The sequence below is a fragment of the Chaetomium fimeti genome, assembly GCF_033439085.1.
Source record: "Chaetomium fimeti strain CBS 168.71 chromosome Unknown B0H64scaffold_6, whole genome shotgun sequence".
Classification (NCBI taxonomy): Eukaryota; Fungi; Ascomycota; class Sordariomycetes; order Sordariales; family Chaetomiaceae; genus Chaetomium; species Chaetomium fimeti.
Genome location: NW_026944334.1, coordinates 1,554,545 through 1,581,843, shown reverse-complemented (window position 1 = coordinate 1,581,843; position 27,299 = coordinate 1,554,545). Strand labels below are relative to the sequence as shown.

Below are 27,299 nucleotides of genomic sequence, written 5' to 3'. Positions count from 1 at the left end.
TGACATGGTGGCCCTGTCAGGGTAAATAAACCCGCGACGCGCCTGACGCGCGAGACCAAAACATGATCGCGACCGCGAACCCTGGTGGCAACGAGGATGTGGGTGGACCCGGGACAAGCACACTTCACGAAGCGACCCCCACAAGCCAGGCTTGGTTGGTACCATGTGTTCATGATCAACTATCCCCGGCCGACACTCCGACGCTGAACAATCACCGAACTCTTTCCAACCCGGTCGAATGAGTCACTGATAAACCTCCGCGCCACCAACGCACACCGAGACACACCGAACCCTAACCAGCCCACCCAACCACACCACCACCAAGTTCCCTCCCTCCCTCCCACCCTCCATACCCAAAAGTTAAAGCAGCGCCCTCCACCCCTTTCCACTCCCATCCCCCTCCCCCTCCCCTTCCTTCCCATTCCCAACCGGCCCAACAGGCCTCTCCAGCCCTAGAAACTGCGCCACCTGGCCCAGGTGGTCCACGCCGAAGAACCCTTCGCTCTCGCCCGCGCTGTTGGTGCAGTAGAGCCACGGCAGGCCGAACGCGCCGGCCGCGAAGGCCGCGTCGGTGTTGGTCGCGAGGGCGGTTTTGGCTGGGGGGGCGGTGGATGCTTGGAGAACTGTTTGTGTGTGTGTGTGTTAGCAGGTTGGTTGGGTTGACTTGGGGCTGGGGGGGGGAGTCTGTTGGGTGAGGTTGAGGGGGTGGGTGGGAGGGGTTTGGTTGGAAGGGGAAGGGAATTCGGATGGGTTGGGATGGGATGGGATGGGATGCGGCCTGGAGGTGATTATGCGGCAGCGTGCAAGTGTTGAGACGGGATGGCAAGGAGGAAACCGGTGACAGGCAGGGCGTGCGACAGGCACGGGAACAGGCGTCAAGCCAGCCCGGGCTAAACCCGCCCACGGAAAGGAGCACTCACTCTTCTCGGCCTCGGCCTCCCCAAACAAGCCCACCATCGTCTCCTTCAGCACCTCGGGCTTGTGCGTCGCGGCGGCGTGCTCCCAGTACTGCGAGTAGAAGGCGTCGAGCGCCTTGATTAGGCGCGGCTGCTGGCCGGATCCGTCGGTGGCATCGGACTCGGCGAGGCCGCAGAGCGCGCGCATGATGGGCAGCGTGTTCGCCGGAAAGTCGGGCGGCAGGCCGGTCGTCATGGGCACGGAGAAGTTCCGCGCCCAGCGGAGGCGTTCGACGTTGATCCATGTGTCCTTGTCTGCGTGTTGCATTAGTGCCTTGCTGTTCTGTGGGGGGTGGCAAGGTGGAACAAGACATACTCTTGATCTTGATGGGCGCGGTGTTGCCGCACTGCAGGACGGAAAGTGATTAGTTTCCAAGTTCAAATTGAGCCATGAATCGCCCAGGAGACAAGAAACACGCACCTTGTGCATCAAACCGCCGAGGAAGATGGGCACGTAGGTGATATCACACCCCTTGAAGACCTCATTGTGCTGTCCTTGCTGTCAGATTCAAGCCTTCCCTATTTACGTTCTGCTTAAACACACCCGGAGAATGTAATACGCCAGGTAGGCAAACGGGCTGACGGTGTCAACGTAAAGCGTGATCTTGGGCGGGGCCATGGTTGCGGTGGCGACTTGTAGGGTCTCGCAGAGATGACAAAGGCGTGGACGACGTGATTATAGATCAGATTTCGTCATAGATAGTGATTGTACAGACGGTATAAGTAGGCGGCGGAAGTTGTTGTGAACGATGCCACGGAACAAAGATGGTTGGGGATGAAGATGGATTTGATAACTAATCAACCTCGGTCCACGACCCGTAAAGCACTTGAACCTCGAACGCTGTACGCCCTTGGGGAGACAGGGATGTTGGACATGACAGTTCAACACCCTCAACACCTCAACAAAACAACAGAAACCACTGCCGAATGGGGGATACTGTCCGAGATGCACCTGTGTTCGTGCGTGCCGGCATCTATCCTGCAAACCAAACACCGAAGAAACGAGCCGAGGGACTGGGTCGACGGCGGTGCATGTTAACCCCGCATCCGGTTTGTGGGGTACATGAACATCTACTTGGCATAACCATGGAAGTCATGGATGGATACTACGAGTCGGATCCTGAATTCACTAACGTACTGCCCCGTACATATCATATCGTAGCCGTACATGCTTCAACACACAGCTGCCTCCGTGCCTACGCCACTACTCTTTCCCCACCAAATATTTATCTATCACACCTGTGCTTCTCAGCCTCTCACACCTTCCTCCCGCCCCCAAGAACCACCTAAAACGCAGCAATGCTGTGTTCTGTCGGCAACTTGGTGAGAACATCAAACGAGCCCGTGCCGACCGTGCCGAGCTTGCCAACGACCAGTCTGCTGGAAGGCGTGGCAAGGCTGTCCCAGTCGCCGTCGAGGACCGCATCTTTGAGGAAGCCGACCGTGGTTTCTATGTAGAGCGTTAGCATTGTTACATAATAACGTCCGGGAGGAACGAATCCCAGGCTTACCGTAGCTCATCTTGGTAAAGGGGCTGACGTTGCCCGTCAGGCCGATGCGGTTGAAGGCTGAGAAGCCGCCGTTCCTGCACGTGACAGTTAGCTATGAGCATTGCGAGAAGCGGAATATGGGAAACACTCACCTGGTCATGTAGTCGGCAATGAGGTTCAGATGGCGGGGATCGACCGCGATACCGTGACCGGCGAAAACGCCGCTGAGCTCCGCAACGATGTTGCTCCGGCACGCCTCGACACCGTACACCTCGAGCACTTGCGCGATATCGTTGGTTGATATCCTGTTAGGGTTGATGTAGTCACCATACTGCTGCATGGCGCGCAGGTTGGCACCGTCGGTATGCACGAGCATCTCGACCATGCGCTCCTCGCCCGTGGACTCGTCCTTCTTCTTCTTGGGCTCAAACGTTGCATTGCCGATGCGGTGGATCTGCTGGATGACCGACTTCTTGATGGCCTCCTGCACCAGGCTGAGCATGAGGATCTTGGGGATGGACGCGTCGAACTCGAGCGTGAACTCGACCCATTCGCCGCCCACCTCGTCGCAGCGGAACCGTGCCACGTGCTCGTTCTTGTTCTTGACGCGCGCCTCACGCGACCGCGACCGCTCCTCGTCCGTCTTGTCGCCAAGCTCGTCCTCGGGCTCGGGGCTGCCGCCGTACGCCTCGTCGACGAAGTCGAGCCTCTCCTCACCCTCCTCGGCGTCGTCCGTCTCCCGTTGGAGTTGGTTCTGGATCTCGTCGTCCTCGTCGTCGTTCGGGCCGTACGAGACCGCCTCGGACCGGTTGGCCCTCTGCTTGGCGCTCGTGGCGTCGTCACCACCTTCGTCATCATCGTCCTCATCATCTGCGGTTGTCACCCGTTCCGAAGCGGGGGGCGCCGTCTCCACAACACCGGACTTGACGCCGACCTCGGGCGTGGCTGCGCTCTTCGACTTTTGCTTCTTCTTGATCTCCTTCCTGGTGAGTAAGGAGAGCAGCGGGATGAACTTGCGCTCAACCGTGTTGAGTACGTCAGGGATGTCGATAGCATACATATCGGCGTACTCGTCCGCCTCGAAGAAGCGCAGCCGGATCTCGAACGACTTGGCCAGCGCGTATCCGATCCCGCGGCCGACGCGCTCGCGGACGACCGCCTCTTTAGTGACGTGCGCAAGCGGGAGGACGCTGATGGACTTGGCGAACTGCTCCCCGTCCAGTTCCGAGAGCTCCTCGTTGAGCACGAGGGTCATGGATGGCGTCGAGATCCTGGAGGAAGCCGTCATCAAGATTTCGCGGAGACGCGGAATACCCAACGTCACGTTCTTGGCCGAGTGACCTGCCAAATGGAACGTGTTCAGTGTCATCTGCGTGGACGGCTCTCCGACAGACTGGCCGGCCACAATACCGACCGCCTCGCCAGGCTCCACCAGTGACCGGATGTACTTGGCCGCCAGGATCTTCTCGGCAGTCTTGCGAGCGATTTGGCCCTGCTGGTTGTCTGACCCCTTCTTCTCCTTGATTAGCCCATCCTTGTTCGTCTTGACGTAATCCATCAACTTGCTGTAGAACTTCTCCGACGTGGCAAATGCAAACGCGGTGGGGTCAAGCTCCGATGATACCGGGTCGAGTGCGTTGCGGGTGCTGCTGGATCGGATGGCGCTCTTCATCCGCTTCATGACTTCATCCCTGTGTTCGAACAGAGCCTGGGTGCCGGGCTCGTGGTACCTGATCTGCGGCAACTGCGACTCGAGGTTGCGGAGGACAAACTCGAAATCGTTGAGATACTTTTGTTTCGCAATGTCGATGCCGTCCTCACCAAAGAGGAACTGCACAACAGTGCCATCCGAATCTCGGACCGACGAGTCGTACGAGACCCTCAAACCCTCCATGCCCTTGATCAAACACCTCTGGAGGTAACCGGAGCGGGATGTCTTGACGGCCGTATCAATCAGACCTTCGCGACCGGCCATGTGATGGAAGTAGTACTCCTGCGGGCGGATGCCCGTCAAGAAGCGGTTGACGATGTAACCACCCGCCCTCACATCGGTGTCGTAGGGTTTGAAGCTTGGTAGGGTCTTGCCGCTCACCATGACAGGGACGCGGCGACCTTCCAGGACTTGCTGGCCCAGGTTGCACGAGATAAGGTTGGCGTTGACGGGACTGCCCTTGGCACCGGAGGTCGTCATAGACTGCATGTGGTTCTTCGGGAACTGCTTCTCGAGACCGGCAGGCAGGCACAGCTTGGTAAGTTCGGTCGAGAGGCCGGCGCATCCCTGACTGGTAAGCAACTCGAGACCTTCCTGTTTCTTGTCGTCTCTGTGCACTTCCTCGAGACGCTCCAAGAGCAGAGAATCGTCCTTAGCCGGCTTCTGTTCCTCGAGCGAAACGTACTTGGCTGCTACCTCGAGACCAATATGTGCCGCGGCTTTGAGCGTTTCCTTGCGATTCTTCTCTCCCTGCGGGGTCATACGGAGATCGTCCATACCGCAAGTGAAGGCGACCATGGCCAAGTATCGGGTCAATAGCCGGCCTATGCTGCTGAGCAGCCTCCCTGCAACCGATGGGCCGTATACTTCATGAACCGCGTGAATGAATCCACCATCGCTTGGGCCCAGCTGGGATTTGTCGAGGATGCCGCTGATGAAGTCGCCGTCGCGGAACATCACCTGTCCCTCCTCGGAGTCCTCGCCCCAACTGCGGCTCTTGAGCTTGGCAGATCCATTCATCCACAGATCACCGCAGTCGGCGGGTCTGATGTTCTTCAAGATCGTTGTGATAACCTGCTTACCCGTCCAACGGGGCGCCGGCTTGATGATCGCTGGAGGCACGAGCTCAATCTTCTCGCCTGTAATGTGTCCGCTCTCTGGCCGGAGGGCGGCGTAGACGAGCTGATGGTAATCTCCTTGATCGAGGAATACGTCTTTGTTGCACAGCTCCACCGAAACGGACAAATGGTCCTGAATCAAACCACGTAGGGGGTTTCCGGCCGTCCCCGAGATGTACTGGTGATCCGTATCAGCGAGTTGAAGTGCTTCGGCACGCGCAACCTCGTTTTGTGGAAAGTGCATGTTCATCTCGTCTCCGTCGAAATCGGCATTGTAGGTGTTGCAGTTGGCGTAGTGCATGCGAATGGTCTTTTCTCCCGGAAGAACGCGGACTCTGTGACCCATGATGGAGGGCTTGTGGAGCGTCGGTTGTCGGTTCATCAAGACCACATCACCGTTGGTCAAATGACGGTGTACCTTCTTATTCCGCTGGCCACTGAAGTTGTTCCCGGTCGGGGCAAGAAGTTGGTTGGCGAGCGAGACACGGTCCTCAAGGGACTTTGCCCGCAGGTTAACAATCTGGCCGTTCTCATTCTCGATCGCCGCAGCACCGGGCCATTTGTCTGAGTTCGTTGTTAGCATCGCAGACCCCAAACGGCAGTCCGATGTGACTTACCAACACCGTTAATAACAGCTTGTCTGGTTGGTTTTGTTAGCGTGCCGAAGCACCACAAGACGCGCCGGGATGACTTACTGAAGGTCTTTGAAATTGTGGCTCGTCACTGGCTCAGGGTATGTGAGTTTCCTAGCGAAAACAGGGGGAACGCCGATTTCGTTGGTCTCGATATTAGGGTCCGGAGAGATGACACTCCTCGCAGCGAAGTTGACACGCTTGCCCATCATGTTCTTCCGGAAGAGGCCCTCCTTCTTCTCCAGCTTTTGCTTGATACCTTCCTCATTTCGCTTGGCGGCGGCGCCCTGGACCGGGTTCTTGTCCCGGTCAATGAGCGAATTGACAGCATCCTGCAGCTCTGTCCACGCCTGGTACAGAGAGCTCATATCCCTTGTCCTCCTCCCCTCGTCCTGAGCGACCTCCCCAGTTTGACCGCTAATTTCTCGCGAGATCTGTGCCACTAGAGAAGCGCTCCTAAGGATCAGCTTGTAAAGGCTATTTTGCTGGGCTTCAGAGATCTGCGAATCTCCCATACGAGCCTCTGGGCGATAGCGATTGGGGGGAACCAAAAGTGTCGACACAAAGAACATGTCGGCTGAGAGCGGTTTAGAGCTTCTAGGCCGGGGCTTCGAGTTATACAGAAGCGAGAGAATCTCCTGCTCCTGTTCGAAGAGCATCTCGAGGCGCTTGTGGACCTCCATAGTGCTGAGGTACCGCTGCGCGGGTCTGACCGACTTCGACTTTTTTCGTTGTGCCTTGGCCGGCCCATCCTTCATGATTACATCGCCGTTTTCGTCGAGCTCCTCGCCATCGCCTTCGCTCTCGCCCTCACTCTCGCTGCCACCCGCCCCGAACGACGCCTCGGATGCCGAGTCAACGTCGGCGATGCCCTCATCAGGGTTGGCATCATCGTGTTTCTTCGGCTTTCGGCCGAGGGCAAGTGCGTCCGTCCGCTTCCTTCCGGCTTGCGCCATGGCCGCCGTTTCCTTCTCGCTCAGGTCGCGCTCGAAAATTTTAACCCAGCGGTCCTTGCGGTAGACGGGTGAAATACCGTCGCAGCTTCTGCACCGCTTTTCCCTGATCATAATGGCAAGGAACTCTTTCACGAGGGCCCGCCTCAATTCCGCCGCACCTTCGTGTTTGCCTCTCCTGATGTCGCCGACGTTGACCTTGAGCCTGTGGTCCCGCAGGACTTGGCGCACATATGTCTCCCTGGCGCGCATGGTGCCGTCATGCAGGTTGCCTCCCTCCTCTTCCGCCTCATCCTGTTCGGGGTTCGGAACGTCGGATAACCTGAGATTCCTGAGTTGGTCCCCAAGATCGCTGACAGAAAACGACTCGATCATGTGCGCCTCGTGAATCAAGCCAACCTGCAACAGGCGAAACATGCAGGTGTACTTGTGGATTTCGTGGCGAGGCAGGCGGAATCGGTGGCAGTAAACACACTGGGCTCGGAGGAGACGGTAGGCCTGGTCCATGAAGACCGGGTGGTAGACGGGCACCGGGAGTTCGATGTGGCCCGGATGCCCCGGGCACTGGGCCTGGTTCAGGTTACATGTCCGGCACCTGCACACAATGTTGTTAGTCCCATTCTCCCGTTTGCGTCCCGTCCCGAGCCAGGAGAGCGCGTTTGGTGGCGGCCTTACAGAGCATCACCCCATGACCCAAGGGCGGGGTCGTAGAGACCACCAGGTACCGGATTGAGAAGGTTGTCAAAGGTGCTATCATTCTCGATTCGCTTGACAGAAATAGATCGGATCTCGTCGGCCGAGAGAAAGGTGAACTCGACGCTCTCCAGCGAGGAGGCCACAGGTTGTGCGATATTCATGCTGGCCAAGCTGGAGGAGAATCGGCTTAGTGATGTCGCATTGCAGTATGGCAGTCGTTACAGAAAGATTGCCGACTTTGAGGCAGGTTTTCGAGGTCGAAGTCGGCGGCAACAAACGGCTTCTCTCTCGAAATCGCAGCCTTCAAGTCGGTGATTGGTGGGGAATTGGAGACGAAGCTTCAGCGAGAATATTTTTTGGCGGTCGGACTAGGCAGAACCCCACCAGTATGCGTGCGGTGTGGGGCACCCAGCGGCCTGGTCCAGGAGGAGAGCTGGAGTCTGTGCTTCTCAACATCGGGCTTGGCACCGTCGCTAAGTAAAGCCAAGCTGCATCGTTACAGGCAGTTAATCTTGCATTCATTGCCTGACCTTGACCTGACGTTGTCGCGTCATCTCCCAACAGCAAACTGTTTTAACACCATCGAACCATTCTTGCCTCGACAAGCGTAGGAAGTACAGAAAACCCAACACCTGGTTTGACGATGGATCGAAACCAACAGCAGCAGGGCGGACTGGGCCCCCGCCATGACTCTGCTTCCAGAATCCAAAAGCCCGAATCGGCTGCCGACCGCATGGCTGCCCTTAAAGCCCGAGTCGCGGCAGCAGTTGGCGGTGCGAAGGCTAAGGGTGGTCTCAATACACCCCTACATCCCGCCCTCGCCGACCTTAATGCCCCGGTCAAGCCGAGCGACTCCCTCAGAGCATCCTTCGGTCAGCGCTCTACACCAGACGCGGGCAAGCCTGCGAGAGGGAAACCACTGGGTTTCTCGACGACAACACAAGATGGCCCCCGGACGAACCCATATCTTGATACGAGCAGTGCGCCGACGGGCAGGGCGAGGGAGCCGAGGCAGCTTGTTTTCAACCAAAAGGGCAAATACATCCATCAGGCCAACGCGCTGCGGAGGCAGGCTGCGCTGGAGGACATGAAGAGGAGGATCGCAGAGCAGGCTCGCAAGGCAGGGCTGGAGGAGGACCGGGCCGTTGAGAAGGCGTTTTTGGTTGAAGCGCCTCCCGAGCTGGAGTGGTGGGACGAGGGGCTCATCGACGGGAAAGATTACAGCAACATCCCCCAGTCTCTCAAGATCACGACGCCGGACAGCATCGTCACGCTATACATTCAGCACCCCGTCGCGATCGAGCCTCCGCAAGACAAGCTGGCGCCAGCGCCCAAGCCCATGTACCTGACACCCAAAGAGCAGCAAAAGCTACGGCGGCAACGGCGTATGATGGAACTCAAGGAGAAGCAAGCCAAGATTAGGCTAGGCCTCGAGCCAGCCCCCCCGCCGAAAGTCAAGAAATCCAACCTGATGCGTGTCCTGGGCGAAGAGGCGGTAAAGGATCCGACGGCCGTCGAGGCACGCGTCAACCGCGAAATCGCCGCGCGCTTCGACAAGCATATGGAGGCCAACGAGGAGCGCAAACTTACCAAGGAGGACCGACACGAGAAGCTGGCCGCGAACCAGGCCAAGGACGCAGCCAAGGGCATCCACGTGGTCGTGTTCAAGATCGGCAACCTCGCCAACGGGCAGCACCGCTACAAGATTAACATCAACGCTACGCAAAACGGCCTCAGCGGCGTGTGCATCATGCACCCCAAGTTCAATCTCGTAATTGTCGAGGGCGGCGAGCACAGCGTCAACAGCTACAAAAAGCTTATGCTCCGCCGCATCGATTGGACCGAGTCTCTACCCTCGCGTGAGAAGGATGCCGCCGCTGCTGCCGCGGCAGGAGGTGGTCAAGGTGCCGTGCGGGAGTGGCTCAAGGGGGAGGACGAGAACGGGCAGCTCAAGGACTTGTCGGCGAACAAGTGCGTGCTGGTTTTCGAGGGCGAGAGCAAGGCGCCCGCCTTCAAGAAGTGGGGGAGCAAGGTGTGCGAGACGGACGGGGAGGCGAGGGAGTTCCTCTCTCATCGGAAGATGGATAACTTCTGGACGCAGGCCAAGAATACCCCGATGTGAGGGCTGCGGGATAGACGATCGGTGGAGACAGCTGCAGGCTACACGCAGCCATATACTTGTTTCGACGGTACAGAACCCGGAGACATCTTACCAGCATATGCAACACCTACTTTACCTACTCACAGCCACTGCACAACAATCCCCCCCGCGCTGTTATGATGGTAGTTCTTGAGATAAATTCCACCCGTGTTACGCTCAGCGGTGATGGAGGAGGGGTGCGAGAAGCGAACCCTCCGTTCCCTCGTCCACCAGGCAGGAACAGCACGGCAGGAATCCCGCCGCCGATCCCTCCGTGTCACGTACAACACCACATCCCAACTCGATCTTTCCACGGCTCCAGGTACAGCCTCAGGCACGCCCCCTGCCTCCACCTTCGCCCGCCCCTCGGCCCGAACACACACACAAGATCCTCGCGTGACTCCTCGGGGGGTACACAACCCTTCTTCCCGCGAACCCGCCGGATCGTTCGGTGGCCAAACGAGTGAGTCCCTCTCTGACCTACCCGGCCTCACCTGCCTGCTAGTGCGGTGGGTCGCGTTTGGGGCGTGCTCGTTTGGGCCGCTTAGATATTCTTCATCGGGGCATAATTGCCGAAGGGATTCCTGACCGTGGTTGTGCGGATGTGGTGTGGTCGTGGTCGGTGTTTTGCTCGGTGGTGGTGTTGTATGTCGTGTACTCGAGATGCCCGGGCATGGGATGGGGTTGGGTTTGTTTGTTTGGTTGGCTTGTGGAACGGTAGTGCGGTCGGTTGGAAAGGATAAAAAGAAATATACTGGGTAGAAAGGGAACATCAGTATCTAGATGGCTTGGTTTGAGTTCCTACAATCTATTTTTCTTGCGTCCAGCGAAGCCCCTTTTGCGGTTACTACTACGTCTCATACTTTTCCAAGCCGTGTTGGCCGGGGGATAACCCCCCGGGGACTCATGCTCGGGGAAGACAACCAATGGGCTGGTGGTCGTGGGAGCCGGGATAAGAGAGGGGGTTGGAGTCGTTGTCACTGCCGCGGTATGACAAGAGAAGCCCATGGGTGTTTCCCTCCCTTACGGTCACAGCGAGGGCGTTCTCATCGTCTGCCGATATGGCCAAATACACAACAACCCCCTTCATTGCCACGATGAGCACATAACCAGTGAGTGTTAACCCAACCTTGCCACGTTCCAGCATGATTCGACCAGCGAGTATCCCGCTGAGGTAGTATGAACACCACAGAATGTATTCGTGCGCAGCGTCCAATAACCCATCAACGTTGATTTTAGCTAGCCCCTGCTGTTTGAGGCCCCTGATTGCAACCCCCCGTGACTCCCGTGATGTCTCGCCCTTCTCCCTCCACCTGACCCTGACCACAACCCCCCACTTAGGCATGCAGTCTTGCCTATCTCCATGCGGGGGATGCACCGCTAGGTCCGAAGAGACAAGGGCGTTTGACAATTGGTGGGGATAGAAAAGCGAATGCAAGTATGTACCATGCTCCCGAATAGGGAATTTGTCCGGGAAGATACGGGATCTCCCCAGCTGAGTCTGTCTGTTTACACAGTAACCACGCACCAGAGCGTATACCTGTCAACAAACGGTGTCAAATGACATCCTACCAGTGTCTGTTACACCAGATAACTGCAGATAAGAACTCTGCATAGCCGAGCCTGTCCAAGCCCTCCCAAGTCACGATAGCCTCACATATGTACCGCGAAGAAGCCATCCACAGTAGGACGAGTCCTTCAAATCAACCCTCCCCTAAGTGGCAAATGAAGGTCACACATTACCATCCCCCCTCCCACACCTTGAATCCTTCCAACCCCCGGCCCCAATTTGCGGGGAGGAGGACAAGGGGCCACAGATGACGGCACAGCAACGGGAGGGACCGCTGAGGGAATATCGCCTTCGCATCGCCATGCAATACAACGTGCTGTTTGATGTTGTTGTGACCCTGAGGCGCCATCCGCCCCGGCGAGGCCGTTTGACAATTGACACTGGGGTCCCGGACTTTACAAACATCCCCGATTACTCGATCGGGACCTCGCCTCGAGGCACCGCTGCTGCGGGATGAAGAACAAGCAGCCTGGTTCCCCAACCGATTGCTACTTAGCAATAGTCAGGCCATGCCCAATCTCCACCTTCTGGCATGGAGAGTGCAGCAACTGCAACGCGGAGTTGTACGTTGAGCACGGGGGGTGTGATTTGGAAACAAAAACGCAACGCAAAGGCCGCAGGAAATCCGGGGACAAGACCAACAAGGTGTAGACGCATAGGGCGGTGGGATCCAGAGGAACCCGATGACTTGGCAAGTCAAGTAACAACAAGATAGTGACAAATCCCAGGTAGAATGGGGAGGGAAGGAAACCGAGTGCTCGGGGGGGGATGACAACCGCGCTGCGGCAGAACGCCAAACTCACCCCCTCCGCCTCCCTGCGCAACAACCAACATCGACGGATGGATGAGACGCGCGTCTGATGACCACCAAACGAACAACACAACCGACATTTCCGTCGTAAAGTCCGCGTGGGAAACGGGAGATTTCGCGGGAGAACGGCCCCCAAGGTAGTAACTCGATCCTTCCCAGACAAACACAGAGGCGGCTAACCTGCACCTCAGGGAGGATGCCGACCTCCTGCATGATCCTTCCTACACACAGAGAGAGCAAGGAAAACAGGCAACGGTTCACCTGCTTCGGTTTCGCCATTTGCACCCCCCTCATCTTGGCACGCCACATGTATACATCTCCGGCATATCGAGAGTGATGAAGCGACGACACGTGCAGGGCGAGTGCTCGCAAGCAAAGCCAACTTCCAGCACCAGGTGCAGAGTTACTAGGAAATACTGACCATGCAGCCACGAAGGCACCGAGCGCGCTGACCACCCCGGCCAACTCGGACTTGATCCGCTCGTTCCGTAGCCCAGAACAATATCCAAAAGACCGAGCAGGGTCGGAACCGTTACCAATCCGGAGGGTATTGGGTCGCTCGCAACACGTGGGGAAATGTTTCACCCCGGGAACGGCCTCGTTGAGCAAGAAAGACTGACTGCCTGCCACACGTGCCGGGTCCATGGTTCTCGACCTCCGACAACGACAAGGAGGGGGGAATCTTCCAGGATCCAGCCACTCGACTGCCGGGCTGCGTCAGAACTTAAAAACCCTACTAGTGTATGGAGCGCATATCCTTAAACATATTGCATGGCAGGAAGGTGAGTGAGATTGGGGGCTGGAACTTTCTGCCGCGCTTCCAAAACCGACACACTTCGAGGGTCAGAAACGGGCAAGACGCGCCACCCTGCATGTGGGTTGCTTCCAACCATGGCTGCTGGGGGGCTGCGATCCTGGAAAAGTAGGATACTGGTATGTACTTGGAGAAAGTGTCGGACGTTGTCAATGCGTTCCCCGTCGATCTCATACCTTGCGTGTATGCGTGGTGCCCGGTCCGGTCCCGAGGGCATCGGAGCCGGCTCCGGAGCGGTGGCCAACTTCACCTCGTCCCATTTCATCACCTTAACGACGAAGCACCAAGGGTTACTTACCTAGTTAGGTCGTCAGTCATTTCCCTCAAATCCAACGTCGAATCCGAGAACCCCGAGCAAGCGCCCGTCGCGGTAGCGCTAGAAACAACCAACTGCATGCTCCCTCCAACCCACACAAATCACGAAGAACGAACAACTAGCCGCGACCTCGTGGTCGGCCGGCAAATATGCAGCCAGTCCGTCCCGCAAGGGCGGATGATCCGCTCTCGTCGCGTGGCGTGGCTTGGAAAGGATGCGCTTAGCCGCCGCCGCAACGCCGCCGGCTGCTGTGCCGCCTGCCGGTCCGCGGGGGCGAAGGGCGATGGGGAGCAGGAACACGGCACGCGGATTGCGGAGAGCATGGAACGTTTCTGGAACTACGACCTCCCCCTCCTATACCCGGTTGAGAGATTGTGTGGTGGAAGGGGGGCTCAGGGCAACCGTTGTGGTGTGCAATGCCAGCGTGGTATTGCGTCCAAGCGGGAGTCGTGGGAAAAGGGGTTCCTTCCCCGGCGGAGGATGGGGGGACTCGGAGCTTGGGTTGGGTGGTTGATGATCGGCTGCGATAGTGCTTCGTAATAATGTGCGCCCGGCAATCAAAGCGTTGTTCTTCGGCCACTCCCTTCTGTGTATGCACGATCCTTCGGTCCTGCCTCAGTCAGGCTAAATCCTGTATTGGGTCGGTCACGCCATGTTGTGCGCGAGCACCGACAGGCCGCAGATTTGTTCCGGCCTGATCCAGGGAATCCGCGTGCGGTGATGCTTCATGCGTTCGCCAACGAGTTGTGCTTTGGACTGAGCGCCGCCATGATGATGCACGTCCTAACCAGAAAGTGAGGAGTCTCTTGGATTGTGAATCCGTTGGGCTGGTTCTCGGGATCTCCAAGTAGCCGTGCGGTGCAACCTCGAGAGTGTCAGGCGGCTGTTGGGCCAATGGCGGTTCTGTTGCCTTTCTTTCTTGCGGGCCACACCTTATCCAAGCCGGGCCGCTGACGCTTGGCCCCCGAGAGAAAACGGGAAGAATGGCCAAGAATGGCCGAGAACGTCGAAGATCAGAGGTGTGTGCGCGGCAGCCCCTCCAGTTTGGCCAATGCCGCGTGCCGGTGACGAGAAGGTCTTCGGGTTGGGGGCCGCAGGAATCGCAATGGTCGCCGCTGTGTGACGCGGGCAGGCTGACGGTCGCCGCGGATACGACCGAAGGGGGCTCTCTGATGCGCAGCTGCATTGCACTTCATGGCCCGATTGTCCATGAGACCAACGACTCCACGATGTCATTCCTCGCCAATGTGTAACTATTTGGTAATGTAGGCAAATGGTGCGACCGGGAGGGCAAGATCTTCCCCCAGTTTCCTGATCTTTGGCTGGCTGTTCGGCCGTTGCATGGTCTGCTCGCCGTTGGGGTCTCGGGGAGACGAAGGAGAGGTCTCAATAAGGACCTCCAGCCCCTGGCGATTGCTAGGCTAATCTCGCAACCTGGGAGCCTTGAAATTTATTGATTGGACGAACAGACGGCAGTGACGTTCGCGTGCTCCCGTATGCTGGCCATTGGCCTCCTTCAAGCCGGGATGGCGGAGAGATCCGCCCGCTAGTTTGTTGCTCTGTGCACCAACACTGCACAGGCAAGCGACTTTCGGTTGCCTTTCTCGATGAGGATCATGAGCTCCTATCGGATAAAAGAAGTCAGTTCTTTCTCGCCTGCCGTGTAGTTAGTGGACAGGCACTGCAGGATGCCGTGTCTGTCTCGCCCCCACAGCCCTGCCGAGATTGCGGGATGCAGGTTTTTGATGGTTGGCCGACAAACTCAACCAAAGCAGTCCCACCATGGCCGGGCAGTCATTTGTCCACCGAGTCGCGTTGATTGACTCCGTGCAGGCCCCATAACTATGCGAGGGGCGTGACATCGTCTGGGGCCGAGAGCGAATTACACAGTCATCCTCTACGTCCAATAGGGTCTGGATTCTGCTGTGCGACGTCGGACCGTAGGGCTCAGCATGACTGCAGCTGATTGATTGATGAGTGGCCCCTAAACGCGACGTTGTGTCTTCATAGCCCTACGAAACGGGAAAGAAGGGCAGCATTTCTCGTTAATTTGAACGACGGGTCTCATGATCCAATCGCCTGGGTTTGTGTGAGGGTGGGATGGGATGGATGGATGCTGCGTGTCCCGGGTCAGCCGCTTTCCGAGCGTGCAGGTCCCTTCGGGGTATTCGGTCGGTCAGCAGAGAGAGGGTAGTGTAGACTCGTGGGGTTCTTTCTCGGCCCTGGAAGGAGCGCATGCAGTCAGAGTAATAACTTGCTGCAGTCGCAAGAGGAGGATCTTTAGGTGAGCGGACGGAAGGAGCCAGCCAAGCCATCTGCAGCCTTGTGTTCGTACGTCTTTCCCGATTCCTTCCCGCTCCGACCGCGACGAATCGGACGAGACGAAGGCATCGTGCCAGCCATACTTCGTAATCGAGCTTGATTGTTGGAGCGGATGCTGGTCAGACTCGGAGCAAGTTCTGTGCGTGCTGCACACGCAGGGTGCTCATTCGGCATTTGCACCGGCGCTGGCCTCTCCATACCCGACCCTCCCCAAAGATAGCGGCCCGGGGCCTTCGGGAACTCTTGGAGCAGGGAAGGAGCAAGGGAAGAGCAGCGAACGAGAACTCACTCAGCGAGTTGTTGGCGCGCTAATCTCTTGTCGTCGTTGGTGGAGTGTGATTGACGTTAGCGTCCAAGGGCCGGCCCATGCCAAGCGTGGAGTTGGGGGGAGATTAGCGTCGGGTGCTGGGCCGTTCGCCGCGAGGAGCGGAGCGGATGGTGCGGCACAGGACAGGCCAGCGTTGAACCCGATCGCTGAGGAAATCGGGCTCATCGTTGTTTTAGCGTCGTGGCAAATGCGGGTTGCGATTCGGGATCAAGATGCGAGAAATTGATGTGTCTTTCTCGAGAAAGCTAGCTAATACCGTCCTTTCCAGCCCGGTCTCTAGTAATGTACTGTAGTTGTAGCAGTAGGATACACCTAGGTGTACAACGGGGATATCCCCAAAAACAACAGAGAAAGTGAAAAAAAAAAGAAAGAAAGATAATGTTGCAGAAAGATCGAAGCCGCCCGTTGCCTCCAGTTTGAGGTCTTGATCCACCCAAAGCCTCCCAATGTATCGTACCGTTGCCCAAACACCACCTTCGTGCCCATGGTTTCCCCGTAGTTATCGCGTACATTATTCATACAGTGCGTGCAAAAGAAAAATAAACAGAAAAAGAGAAAGAAACAAAAGTGGAAATAAACTCAAAACCCGTCTTGTGCCCGAGACGCCTCCTTGGTATCTACCCAGAGAATGTGTGAAATATGTCCAATCAGAAAAAGTGTCGGTAGAGAATGAATGACTTTTTGGCGTCATTACCGCCCCCAGCTGTGGCCTTGGGAGTGGTCACCCCCTGCGAGGGATTCCCTGGGGCGCATTGAGGGGGGCATGGAGCCGAGCATGCCGGGGCCGCAGAGGGGAGGGATGCCAATGGGCGGAAGGCCGCCTGATGGCGCCATCATGTGGCCCATGGGAGCCATGGAGCGCGCGCTCGGGTGCATGTTGTCATACCCGGCCTCGGCGCGGAGGTCCATGGTCCCGATATCGAACCTCTTGGAGCAGCCATCTTCCATGTGCCTAAAGGGAGCAGGGTTAGCAAACCGATTCCTAGTTAGGCTTCGTGATGCGGGTGTTGAGCTTACCTCCTCAGAGTGTCCTTGCGCGCAAACATGCGAGTGCAGAAGTCGCACTTGTGCGTCCGCTCCCGGAGGTGCACGCTCTGGTGGTGGCGCTGGAGGTCCGTCTTGCGCACGAACTTCTTGCTGCAGTCGGGGACCTGGCACGGGAAGGGGTACTCGCGCTTCTCGTCGTGGGTCTCCATGTGCGCCTTGAAGTTGTAGCTGCGGCTGAACAACTTGCCGCAGCCCTTGACCTCGCACTGGAAGTTGGCCTCCTCCTTGGTCGTCAGGCGGCGCGGCGCCCGCTTCGGCCGCGTCACCCGGTACTGCCTCCGGGCGTCGTGCATGAAGGCCGACGGCGGCGGCGGCGGGGGACCCGGGTAGAAGTGCTCAGGCTCCATCGGCTGGTACTCGGGCTTGTGCCAGGCTGTCGACCCGCTGTCGGACAGGTACCCGGTTGAGGTGCTGCCGGTGTACGGGCCGTTGTCCGAAGTGTAAGAGGTGTGGATCGACCTCGGCGAAGGGTAGTGCGACGCATCCGTGCTCTGGCTGTAGTCCGAAGTGCCCTCCATCTTGACCCGCGGAGTCATGGGAGCGGGGACCGAGGTGGCGGGCGTGTATGGCGTCCTCATCGGCGCCGGAGACCTAGGGGCAGAGCCGGTCGGCGGAGGAGTGGAGGCGTGGATCGAGGGCGGGTGGCTCGTCGGGTGTGTCTGGTAGACATCATGGCTGTACTGGTAGCTCCCGAAGGTGTCGTAGTCCCCGGACAGGATGCTGGGCATGCTGGAGGCGGAGGAGATGGGGTGGATGACGGTCGTGGTGTTCCAATCCGGGTGGCCCATCGAGTCCAGGGGCGGGAGGGAGAGCTCAGGGTCCATGGGCGGGGTCACGCAGGACTGGTCTCCGTATATCGTAGAGATCTTGTATTGCTGTTCCACCAGGCCCGGCGAGGGGTAGTCAAGCGAGGACCTCTCGGAGGGGCAGTAAGTATTCGCTGGGGACGAGGGCGACCTGGTGAGGGCGGGCGGCGGGGTGTGCTCCATTGTGAATATTGTGGTGCTCGGGGAGGCCCGGCTTATTTATTTGGGCGAAGGGGCAAGTGGCCCGGTACAAGACAGGGGGGTAAGAAAGGCTGGCGGCGTAAGAGTGCCGTCGATGTTTGCTGGAGTCCGATTGATTGTCAACCGCGTCGAGGTAGGTCACCGGAGCAGGAAGGGGGGCAGGCCAGATATAGATGGCCGGCAGAGTGGTCGTTGGGAGCCTTTCAGTTGAATGCGAAGCACTAGTCAAGAGGAAGAACCTGGCGTCGCAACTTGAGATGATTGTGCGGCAAGCTGTTGGAGCGAAAGGATGGGTGTGTTTGACAAGGCAGACGGCCGGGGGTTTCTTATAAGATTTGTAAACGAACGAGATTTCTGCCTGGCTAATAATGGTATCTCCAGACGCGTTCCCGCTCTTCGAGAGCTGGGGGCTAGAGGAGATGCATCTTGGGAACTCAGTCCTGACCGGGAACAGGGGTGCGCAGCTAGCGAAGCAGGACGGCGACCAGGACCAGGGTTTGTGGTTGCCATGGGGGGTGCAACCGGTGGGACCTGGGTCAGCACCAACCCTGCTCTGGAGAAGTGATGCGGACAAGGCTGGCGGACACCAGCCCGATGGGGAAGGATATGGTCGAACAGGGCGCCGGCAGCCCCCGCGATGCGGTTAGTGCGAGATGTTGGGGGCTCAGAGAGGTGTGGCTGGGGCACCGGAAAGTCAAAGGGGGGGTGTGTTGAGAGAGGCCCCTCGGACAAAAAAGGTGATTTCAGGAAAATAGAAACGCTACACCATGTTGGGAGCAGTCTGTCTCAAGAGGAGCAGGGGTAGTCTAAAAGTAGCCAGGGTAGGGAAGTGAGCCCCTGCGCAGCACCCTTGCTCGTGCTGTTGGATCCCGTTTCCAGCTTTGGTGGGGCACTACCCCCCCAGCGAAGCCCCCTCCTGGGCAAGACTCTCAAAAGGTACAGATGTACATACCGTCGAGGTTTTGGTCAGTCTGCGGGGTCCGTTGGCAGGGGACCGCTGACCAGTCACACTGATGCCAGCTGCACCACCCAGGAGCGAACGCTGCAACTCCAGCGTAACGATGGGCTTTGGTTCGGGCTTCTGGCGGAGCATTTCGGCGACTGAGGGTGAGCATAGGAGCCCGCTGCAGGGCCCTCGGGAGCGCAGCGGCATTCAGACGGGCCTGAAGCTAAGGGACGGGCCCGTCGGCATCACAGGTCCTATGATGTGCCGAAAAACGGTTGAAGGGCAAAGCATAACGGCGGACGCTCCGTAGCCTGGAGTCTCAGTGTTGCTGCGCGCAGGTCGGCCCATGCTGGCCTGGCCTTCAACCGTCCCGGCGGTAGGCGTCCCAAGAATGAGGTCGAGAGAAGGGAACCAGGGCCACCTCTGCGGTTGGCTGCACCTGTCCAGGCGGCCGCGCAGCGCAGGCACACACCCGGTACGGACCCGGACATGTAATCGACGATGGGGTCCAGGGTACCGCTCCTGTACTATGTAGCATCGTCTCGAAAGGTGTGGGGGAGGCGAGCGCTTGCGCCTACCGGTCGCGCTTGTGAGTGGCTTCGCCGCCGGACTCGATCGGGGCGTTTTCTTCACTAGCGCGGATCGGGTTATTCTTCAGAGTCAAGGACTCAAGATCAAGATCCCCCATGGTGTCTCATGTGCGATTCCCTCACTGTGACTCGGAGGGAGCAAAGGACGCCATGATCCATCAATGCCGCCCGATGACTTCTAACAAGGAAGGGAAGTTCGGGAATCTCGGTAGTTACTGAAACCACGAAGGAGTTCCGGTGGGATGATGCGAACTGGTCTCCGTCAGGGATGAGAGCTCTTCCCAAGGAGGAGCGCGGCGGAGGACAAAGTGAGGGGGGACTTCTTGGGTACCAGAATATTTGCTCGCTAGCGGATGCATGGTGAGGTTGCCGGATTGTCCCTCCCTCTGTGGATTATTGGCCCCCACCATGGATTGGACCTTTCCTGCTTGGCCCCGATGGCCAGGGTGATCTTCGGTGGTAAAATTCCAGATTCCAAACGCGGGCAGCGGGTCGTCCCTGCCATCCATTGCGCAAAACTTTGCTGAGAGAGACTTTCTTCCCCTCACTAAAAGTAGCTTTTCCGTTTTTGGTTGATGCGATGGCCACCTCTCATCCTCATCACTGCGAGGAAGAGAGCTGACGGGAGCGGTGATGGATGATGGATGATTGTGGAATCTGGCAGGGACAGATCGGGCGGGGATGCGAGAACTGCCCCACCAGCCCATCACTCGCTCACTCCGCATTTGATTTGCTAGGTTTACGTTGGAGGTCGGTTGCTGCGTGTTGGGCCTGCTGCCATTTGTGGACTGCGGCCGCTTGTCGGATTGCAAGTGCTCATCATGCAATGCATGGTGCTTGGTTATCGGCTCTTTTTTTGCTATCAATTAATTGTAATTTTAGGTTGGCCCCAGCAATCCATTTGAGTTTCTTTACAATGGAACCGAACCTGGAAGGCTTGTCCACGGGTGCCCATTCTGCAGCACTGACCAGGCGTTGCCACTGCGCACATGGGCTCGCTGCAGTATCCACTGCGGAGACGCTAGGCCCTGCTTCGGTGCCGTTTGGCCCGCCGTTCCCGTCCGGCCCTGGCTTGTTCCTGGACAGAGCTCAGGAACGAACGCGCGCCGTTGGCCATCGGGACATGGGCCCCTCCCGCTCCTGAACACCATGTCGCTCGTTCGTTCCATTGTGCTCTCGCCGTCCGGCCACGCGGACTCGGCGCTGGGATGGGCGCTGATGGGCTTTCGGACCCAATTCCTTGTTGCGAAAGCATGGTGAGCCAATGACAACTCTCCATCCGCTCCAAATTGTGCGATGGGAGTAAGCCCCACCTGGGTAAGGGACCTCCACAGCCTCGAGATGGTCCAGCGCTCGCCCAGGCAGCGACTTTCCGAGCCCGCTACGTCAGATTGGCGAGCGCTATCTTACCACAATGCGAGCTCGAGCTGATGGCAGACGAATTTGCCGAGACGAGCTGTTCACAGACATTCCACAAATCGGAGAGTTCATTTGCACGACCTCACTAGTATGTCGACGTCTCCGCCATGGAAAATTGCAACCAACCTCAGGCTGGAAACCCACCGGCGGCCCTCTGCCACAGTCCTCACACCTGGCATCAGCTGCCCAGCTACCAAAAACAGAAAGACAGTCAGCCATGATCGTGATACGGGACTCTGGAGTCGGACGGATTCCCAAAAAAGCTGAATATATCGCTCTGAATCTGAAACACGGCATTTTCTGGCGTCCGCAGGGCTTTGTGCGGCACTGCACACTTAAAATCCTGGGGTGGAGCATGGCCTGCTGTGCCGGGCCCTGAACTGCCAAGCTGGAGGACCAGGTGTTGCTGGGCTGAACGGGAGAGTTGATCGATGGTGAGTGGCCGCCTTATCCAGCTCCGGGACCGGCTCCGACTCGGTTGATGTTGAAAGGAATCAGCGTTCGGCTGTGCGAGGGTGCTGAATCGACGAATTCCAAAAATGGGCAATCTTCATGCACGACACTCAAGCTTGAAACATTTGGAATCCCCCACGGTTCGATCACGAACTGCTTAATCAGGGACAAGCCACCTACACATTTTGAGGGGTGTCTGGAAAAAAGCCAGAGACGGGAGAACAGGCATCAGTGAAATTCGACCGTTGATACGGTAAGTGCATACATTCTAGCATCTAGTGTAGGGGGACACTGCCGCTGGTGGCTTGGTCAACTTTGTTGAAGTGACTTCCCGCTGGGAACCGCCATTCCCGCCGGAGGCATGCCTCCGGACGGCAGCGAGCGAGACTTGCACAACCCGAGCCACCGGGGCACTTTTCTTGGCAGGGCCGGAGGTGGTCAGTGCCTTCGGCCGATTCCCTTGGAGAATCTGCAGTTCGAAGTACCGATTTCTTTCTACCTTTAACACTGATAAAAATATCTACATAACAAGAGTCTCGATTCCTAGAACTGCTTCGTATCAAGATAGTATTTTTGCTCGTATACTTGAGGTACTGTATAAGCACATGTGCGTATCCCGTACCTCACGCCCGTTTCGACTGAACTCCCCACCATGCGAGGATCTTGAGCCCCCACTTTGATCGTGCTCGCCCCACTTCCCCGGTTCGGCGCACGAACCAAACGCCAAGCAGATGGAGGTTCGTTTCCACCCCCAGATCCCTGAGAGGGAAAAACCGAGTGCGACTTTGTGTTGTGTACATAAGAGTGCACCGAGGTCGAGACGCTCAATTAACAATCTTGCGTCATCTTTACTCGTTTTTTGGAAAGCAGGAGGATATCAATACTCTCTTGGATAGGTAGTCGCCCGTTAGTGTACATCAACAAGACTTCCCTTTCCAGTTCCCTATCGAGGTATCAATCAGTGCCTCGCTGCGCCTCAGCACCTTAAATCCTTCACCGCGCGCGGCATTCCATCGGCATGCAGTGTTTCCAGGAACGAGGGCCGGTTGGTCGATGCAACCCCAAGGGAGAGAGAAAGACGTTGCACCAAGAGGATTCTCCCAAAATTGGCCCAAGAAATACTGCGCGGAGACGCGAACAAGGGCACCTCACATGGTCGCAGCACTGCAACGGTTGGTGTCCAAAGCGACTCTCGAGATCCACCTCTTGCTGCTCCAGGATTCATCGGTGCCCGCTCACACGTGCAAAGCCTGCAGGTCCGCATCTGGTCACAAACGTGAGCAGCAAGCGATGATGTTTTCGGGAGCGCTCGCTTATCCGCGCCAACAATGCCCGAATTGGGACGGAAAATTACACCTGACTCAGGCGTCCGAGACATTATGACATTCTGACCACCCTTTTGGCAGTTCATCCCCTCAATTGGGCGAGCGCTGTTGGTGATGGGTGAGGTCAGCACTTGGCCCAACAATAGTTGGTATCTCCAACGAGATTGGACGCTTGGGACAGCCGGCGCGAGCCGTCGCAATTATCAAGCGGACTCATCACCAACAGCCTTCTCGGTGACAATTTTTCACCATGGATGTGATTTCGGCCCCCACGAAACGTACGAGACGAAAGACCCCTCCTTGCCACGCGCACATTGGAAAATACCGGAGAACCCAATTCCCCGACCATTCTGAAAAGACCGGCAAGCTGGTTTGATTAATCGGCGATGATACTGATGCCCACTGCCCGAGCATGCGAGCTGCAACTCTGCACTACCACACGACCCCACGTACCCAAGGCATCAATTTTGTGTCCTTGGATGGAGGCTTGTACTCAGGTATTTACCCCTCTTTGGAAGATCGAGCACAGCCACTTGGAAACGTCCTGAGGGGGGTGTGGGGGACCGATCGTCAGAAGCGAGTGAAGCGCAGCGCAGCATCTCATCAGGTTGGGCAAATATCCGCCGACTGCGCACACGGACCAGGCGGGAGCTAGGCTCGTAGCGTGAAGATGAAACAGCCGACCAAGAATCTGGATTGCGCCATCAAGAGTTGAAGCTCCTTCCCAGTTGGGACGGCTCCTCATCGCGTTTATCTCACGCTAAAACAGTCCCTATTCCCAAATCGGGGGAGGGGTGAAGGGCAAAATGGAGGAAAGGGTAACATCGGGATGCCAGGGGCCCACAGTGAGCGGATTTTGCCCAAATATAGATTTGAATGGTGATTGGAGGGCGGCTATCCAGGCCACTGCCAGATCCCCACCAGCACTCCCACCGATACCACCAACTTGGACAACCCAAAGCCCGAAGCTATTTCCGTTTTCCGTGCGAGTCAGCCAAGATGTGGCTGACGATGTGATGAACTCTCAGGTTGTTTCATGAAACATCGCGGACTCCAACCCCAAAGATACGGTTACACGTGAGGAATTAGCTTCTTCACTTTTTCCCTTCCTCGAATTGGCCATAACATGCAGTGCTGATCCGAGCCGATGGTGCTGATTGAGCCATACGATCTGGGATGGAGGGTGCTTGATGACGTGAACAACCAGTGCGAGCGACTCTCGGTTGTTTCCCTCTCTCGCTCGCTAGTTAGGTAGTGAGCAACTGACTGTGCAACTCACCACACACAGTGTTTGCGGCCGACGAACGCCCAGTCGGGAAGTTTAACCCATTCGCCTCGTCAAGCCACATGCGCACTGCAGCATCTGATCTCCACTACCCGTTCCCTCTCCGTCTCTCGGACAGACAGGGCCAGCCAGCCAGCCTCATGATCAGCACATGCACGCACGCTCGCTAAAGACCGGCGGCCCGCCAGCACGGCCCAACTCTTGTTGGTTCTGTTGGTGCCTGCCCCTGGGTGTCCGTTTCCCAGCACAGCACAGACATTCTGCCTCCGCACCCCCTCCCCCCCCCCGATCCAACCGTTCCCTTTTGCCCCCCCCGTCGACGAGGGTGGGTTGATGAATGAGACACGCAGCACCAAAACTCACGAGAATGGCCGGCAGCCTCGTGGGTACAGTCGGGATCTCTGTCAGCAACTCAAGCCATGTCAAGCCATGTGGCGTTTTTATTTTTCTTCATCGAGAAGGAGCCCTTCCCCTTGGCAATGTATCTTGGTTCGGCATTAGTTGCGGCCCCCGCCTCAGCCCCTCATGCAGTCATGTTGTTTTGAGTTTGGAGGTTGGTGATATGGTTTTTACGCTGTCCAGCTGAAGATCGTGAGACCGGGCAAGAGAAATCGAGACATTGTTGCTGCCAACACCGACAACCAAGCACCAACAACGCGGGGCGTGACCGGTGTCGCCGGTTCCGAGTGCAGTAGGGATGTTCACACACCTGACTAAAATCAAGCAGCGAGCCAAGGGCATGATGTCAAAACGAAACAGTGTGACGAGTCTATTTTTGTCCGCAGAATCAAGTCCCGGCCGCTACCATGTGCAGAAGCCGTCTCCGTCGGGAGATGGGCTCCCCAACGGCGCCGAGTATCGACCAACACCAGGTTTTACTCGGGCTGAATCGGGAGGGAGGGAAGTCGAGAGCAAGTGGTGGGGAAAATCTAGATCGGATCCGACTGCGCCGAGTTCCCCCGCATTCGGGATTGTTTCAGATATCGACAGAGCGCACAGCCCGATGCCAAAATCTGGCTGCCTGGTGTGGCTGCTCTCACCCACACTGCTCCAGAGGACCAAGGCTCGAGCAAGGGCGACAAGGGAAAAGGGCAGGTGGGGGCCGGCATTGAGGGCCAAAGTCCCCTGGCTCCGATCCTCGCGTGGCAGCGCCCGCAGCCGGGATGTGGTCGATCTCGCGCAACGGCCCAATGGGTGGGCGTATTTTGCCCACTTGTACCCGTTGCCCACCTTCGCAGTCGCCCCCTCCCCCCACCCCGCACCAAAGTTGGTTAACTCGGTGCCTGCGGCTAATCTGCAAAGAAGTGCAAGGGCACTGTGGCTTAAACAACCGCCAACAAGCGCAGCCTACCCGGGGAAGATGTGCCTGACGAATGGGAGGGCTCGGATTCCGGTGTGGAAGTGCGGGCTGTGTTGAGTGAGCTGAGGTGCAGCCTCTCGCCCCCAACCTCACAATATCGTATACTGAAAAAAGGTTAAAGTCTTATGCTCGTTCTCGTTTACCCTGAGCGGGAAGGACCTGTCCCTGCTTCTCCATGCCGGACGTGGGAGTGTCCCGCATCCGCTCAGCGTCGGATCTGAACAGTGAGTGTGATACTGCTTGATCGGTCGGTCTGCCCGTGGGAGCGTCGTAGTAGGATCGAGCCCTTCCTATCGCCCGACTCTCCCTTCCAAGGCTCGGGTGGAAAATGACGAAATATTGATCACGATGGGATATTGGGGCCGAGACAGGCAAGAGACCTATCGGATCCGCGGATCTTCCCCCTGACGCCACGGCAACGGGCGAGAATTACGTACCGATGAGTTATCAAGATGGGGAGCACGGGATCACCGAGCCAGCCAGATCTCGCCTCTCCAGCTTCTCAGCCGCACCCCTGCGTTTGTCCGTTGCGTCTGTCCGTTGCGTCTTGGGGAGAGTCTTCTGGAAACCTTCCATGCATGCTCCGCGCCGTCAGCCTGCTTGTCGCAACCCGCTGAAACCCCCTTCCGGCCAGTGATATCCCCGACCGGCAGGTCAGACTTCCAGTCTGACGCCCTCATACGAGGGGCTGGAAATGAAATGGACACCACCATCTCGAAGTGATTTGTGGTGTTTGAGGTAACACACCGTATGCAGGTCGGCGGCGTGGACATCGGCGGGCTGGCCAGTTGGAGAGGGGCGTGGGCGGGGGTGTGTGGGATTCGAGTCTTGCTGCCAGGAACGGGTAACGCCTTGCTCGGCATGTTTTGAAACAAGCGATCCTCGAAGGGAATCCGCCGTTGGCTGCGGAGACACACGCAAGACAGACTCCCGTCGGTGGAGATAGCTCAGCGAGGCGTGCTAAAAACAGATGCGTTTGAAACGAAACGAATCTGGGGAACACTCCGCCGGGGCCGTCATTCAGCTGTTGGCTAGCTGTTACTGCCGACGCGGTCAATGTAGCGTAGGTCGCCCCCCCAGGGGTCGTTGCCGCGGGGTCGGGACGCGGGCAGACAGGGCGACCGTTCAACCACGTGGGGGATCTGCCCCGGAACCGGACAACAGTCGACGGCGCAACGGGCGCAGGAGCGGATAGGTCGACGGGGTCGGTCTGGTGGGCATAGGGCCGGGGCACGACGGGCGCGATGCTACCCGCATATGATTAGGGTGTGGTCGGCATCCGGTATTGCCGCTGCTCGTCTCCCTCTCTCGCCGTCTTTTGGTTGCACATGCCCGCGACCCTCCCCCGCGACCCTGCCCGCGACCATTGCCCGCGCAAAAATGGCCCTTGGCCAGCCCGGATTTCGAGCGCTGGTGCAACGCGGGGCGGGATAATCAATGGGCCGTATGTCCTTCGTAATGGTGGATTGCATGGAACATCTAGAAGGTTTCCGCGGTCAGAAGCGAGACAACTTGCAGCAGGTCCCGCCGGTGTTGCAACACACCGTCCGGGGCGGGAAGCAAAGTATCGGAGCTGGAGCGTGGTTGGTCGACCAAGCCAAGAGGGGCGGATCGGAATTGCCGTCGACTTACCCACTGCATCGGCCATGTGTGATAGCAGAAGAGAAGCCCGAACGCGCTGTGATAGGCGACCGCGACTCTGTCTCAATTAGATAGTCGCCGACCAGAAGCACGCGTTGCATGAGAGCAAGCATCCTCGCGTCCCGCGTGCCATGGCTGCAGAGTAAGAACGCAACAAGACGCAACGAGACGCAACGAGACGCAACGGTTTGAACCGTTTGTTGATGGTTTTTGGTTGAGCACGAAAAGCCAATTTTAATGTTTGTTTTGAGAGAAAGAAGTCGGGGAGGAGCACAGAGCATTTGCCGGTGGTCTCTGCGAGCGCCAAGACTTGACGTTCGCTGCTCACCTCGGTGTTGACAGACCACCGAATTTCAACAAAGCTTGGAC

At 57.7% G+C, this 27,299-nt stretch overlaps 10 protein-coding genes across 10 annotated transcripts; 3 read left to right on the top strand and 7 right to left on the bottom strand.

The window, feature by feature from the left end:
• Positions 1-354: 354 nt before the first annotated feature.
• Positions 355-2,053, bottom strand: B0H64DRAFT_404080 (thioredoxin-like protein). Its single transcript, XM_062804368.1, has 5 exons — positions 1,501-2,053; positions 1,378-1,446; positions 1,273-1,303; positions 921-1,211; positions 355-623 (listed from the first exon to the last, which is right to left on the bottom strand). Exons 1-5 carry the CDS (start codon positions 1,573-1,575, stop codon positions 361-363), a joined length of 729 nt encoding a protein of 242 aa, XP_062656863.1. The 5' UTR covers positions 1,576-2,053; the 3' UTR covers positions 355-360.
• Positions 2,054-7,869, bottom strand: B0H64DRAFT_404079 (uncharacterized protein). The gene is made up of 6 exons (XM_062804367.1): positions 7,536-7,869; positions 5,971-7,455; positions 5,893-5,915; positions 2,599-5,839; positions 2,468-2,541; positions 2,054-2,406 (listed from the first exon to the last, which is right to left on the bottom strand). The coding sequence occupies exons 1-6, from the start codon at positions 7,715-7,717 to the stop codon at positions 2,243-2,245; spliced, it is 5,169 nt and encodes a 1,722-aa protein (XP_062656862.1). The 5' UTR covers positions 7,718-7,869; the 3' UTR covers positions 2,054-2,242.
• A 150-nt stretch (positions 7,870-8,019) lies between these two features.
• B0H64DRAFT_210981 (pre-mRNA processing factor 3-domain-containing protein) lies at positions 8,020-9,780 on the top strand. The gene has a single exon (XM_062799426.1). It carries the CDS (start codon positions 8,200-8,202, stop codon positions 9,676-9,678), a length of 1,479 nt encoding a protein of 492 aa, XP_062656861.1. The 5' UTR covers positions 8,020-8,199; the 3' UTR covers positions 9,679-9,780.
• B0H64DRAFT_210984 (uncharacterized protein) lies at positions 9,739-10,639 on the bottom strand. The gene has a single exon (XM_062799427.1). It carries the CDS (start codon positions 10,467-10,469, stop codon positions 9,798-9,800), a length of 672 nt encoding a protein of 223 aa, XP_062656860.1. The 5' UTR covers positions 10,470-10,639; the 3' UTR covers positions 9,739-9,797.
• Positions 10,640-11,894: 1,255 nt separating this feature from the next.
• Positions 11,895-12,867, bottom strand: B0H64DRAFT_211003 (uncharacterized protein). The gene has a single exon (XM_062799428.1). The coding sequence runs from the start codon at positions 12,720-12,722 to the stop codon at positions 12,066-12,068; it is 657 nt and encodes a 218-aa protein (XP_062656859.1). The 5' UTR covers positions 12,723-12,867; the 3' UTR covers positions 11,895-12,065.
• B0H64DRAFT_211004 (uncharacterized protein) lies at positions 12,868-13,787 on the top strand. Its single transcript, XM_062799429.1, has one exon. It carries the CDS (start codon positions 13,013-13,015, stop codon positions 13,745-13,747), a length of 735 nt encoding a protein of 244 aa, XP_062656858.1. The 5' UTR covers positions 12,868-13,012; the 3' UTR covers positions 13,748-13,787.
• A 2,671-nt stretch (positions 13,788-16,458) lies between these two features.
• B0H64DRAFT_210948 (uncharacterized protein) lies at positions 16,459-18,014 on the bottom strand. Its single transcript, XM_062799425.1, has 2 exons — positions 16,875-18,014; positions 16,459-16,809 (listed from the first exon to the last, which is right to left on the bottom strand). The coding sequence occupies exons 1-2, from the start codon at positions 17,891-17,893 to the stop codon at positions 16,548-16,550; spliced, it is 1,281 nt and encodes a 426-aa protein (XP_062656857.1). The 5' UTR covers positions 17,894-18,014; the 3' UTR covers positions 16,459-16,547.
• On the bottom strand, positions 18,015-19,361 carry B0H64DRAFT_210947 (uncharacterized protein). The gene is made up of 2 exons (XM_062799424.1): positions 18,864-19,361; positions 18,015-18,589 (listed from the first exon to the last, which is right to left on the bottom strand). Exons 1-2 carry the CDS (start codon positions 19,062-19,064, stop codon positions 18,137-18,139), a joined length of 654 nt encoding a protein of 217 aa, XP_062656856.1. The 5' UTR covers positions 19,065-19,361; the 3' UTR covers positions 18,015-18,136.
• A 5,083-nt stretch (positions 19,362-24,444) lies between these two features.
• On the top strand, positions 24,445-25,551 carry B0H64DRAFT_210927 (uncharacterized protein). The gene has a single exon (XM_062799422.1). The coding sequence runs from the start codon at positions 24,627-24,629 to the stop codon at positions 25,344-25,346; it is 720 nt and encodes a 239-aa protein (XP_062656855.1). The 5' UTR covers positions 24,445-24,626; the 3' UTR covers positions 25,347-25,551.
• B0H64DRAFT_210932 (uncharacterized protein) lies at positions 25,552-26,283 on the bottom strand. The gene has a single exon (XM_062799423.1). The coding sequence runs from the start codon at positions 26,150-26,152 to the stop codon at positions 25,757-25,759; it is 396 nt and encodes a 131-aa protein (XP_062656854.1). The 5' UTR covers positions 26,153-26,283; the 3' UTR covers positions 25,552-25,756.
• Positions 26,284-27,299: the final 1,016 nt, after the last annotated feature.

What these genes read in the sequence shown, in the direction of transcription:
- B0H64DRAFT_404080 (XM_062804368.1), bottom strand. Translation starts at nt 1,575, where the DNA reads ATGGCCCCGCCCAAGATCACGCTTTACGTTGACACCGTCAGCCCGTTT. An exon ending in TCGGCGGTTTGATGCACAAG is followed by an intron (nt 1,304 to 1,377) that starts GTGCGTGTTTCT and finishes TCCGTCCTGCAG; the next exon opens with TGCGGCAACACCGCGCCCAT. An exon ending in CGCGCCCATCAAGATCAAGA is followed by an intron (nt 1,212 to 1,272) that starts GTATGTCTTGTT and finishes TGCAACACGCAG; the next exon opens with ACAAGGACACATGGATCAAC.
- B0H64DRAFT_404079 (XM_062804367.1), bottom strand. Translation starts at nt 7,717, where the DNA reads ATGAATATCGCACAACCTGTGGCCTCCTCGCTGGAGAGCGTCGAGTTC. An exon ending in CACAATTTCAAAGACCTTCA is followed by an intron (nt 5,916 to 5,970) that starts GTAAGTCATCCC and finishes AAAACCAACCAG; the next exon opens with ACAAGCTGTTATTAACGGTG. An exon ending in AGCTGTTATTAACGGTGTTG is followed by an intron (nt 5,840 to 5,892) that starts GTAAGTCACATC and finishes CAACGAACTCAG; the next exon opens with ACAAATGGCCCGGTGCTGCG.
- B0H64DRAFT_210981 (XM_062799426.1), top strand. Translation starts at nt 8,200, where the DNA reads ATGGATCGAAACCAACAGCAGCAGGGCGGACTGGGCCCCCGCCATGAC.
- B0H64DRAFT_210984 (XM_062799427.1), bottom strand. Translation starts at nt 10,469, where the DNA reads ATGTTCCCTTTCTACCCAGTATATTTCTTTTTATCCTTTCCAACCGAC.
- B0H64DRAFT_211003 (XM_062799428.1), bottom strand. Translation starts at nt 12,722, where the DNA reads ATGGACCCGGCACGTGTGGCAGGCAGTCAGTCTTTCTTGCTCAACGAG.
- B0H64DRAFT_211004 (XM_062799429.1), top strand. Translation starts at nt 13,013, where the DNA reads ATGTACTTGGAGAAAGTGTCGGACGTTGTCAATGCGTTCCCCGTCGAT.
- B0H64DRAFT_210948 (XM_062799425.1), bottom strand. Translation starts at nt 17,893, where the DNA reads ATGGAGCACACCCCGCCGCCCGCCCTCACCAGGTCGCCCTCGTCCCCA. An exon ending in CGCAAGGACACTCTGAGGAG is followed by an intron (nt 16,810 to 16,874) that starts GTAAGCTCAACA and finishes TGCTCCCTTTAG; the next exon opens with GCACATGGAAGATGGCTGCT.
- B0H64DRAFT_210947 (XM_062799424.1), bottom strand. Translation starts at nt 19,064, where the DNA reads ATGCCGCTGCGCTCCCGAGGGCCCTGCAGCGGGCTCCTATGCTCACCC. An exon ending in GACTGACCAAAACCTCGACG is followed by an intron (nt 18,590 to 18,863) that starts GTATGTACATCT and finishes CCGGTGCCCCAG; the next exon opens with CCACACCTCTCTGAGCCCCC.
- B0H64DRAFT_210927 (XM_062799422.1), top strand. Translation starts at nt 24,627, where the DNA reads ATGTTCACACACCTGACTAAAATCAAGCAGCGAGCCAAGGGCATGATG.
- B0H64DRAFT_210932 (XM_062799423.1), bottom strand. Translation starts at nt 26,152, where the DNA reads ATGCCGAGCAAGGCGTTACCCGTTCCTGGCAGCAAGACTCGAATCCCA.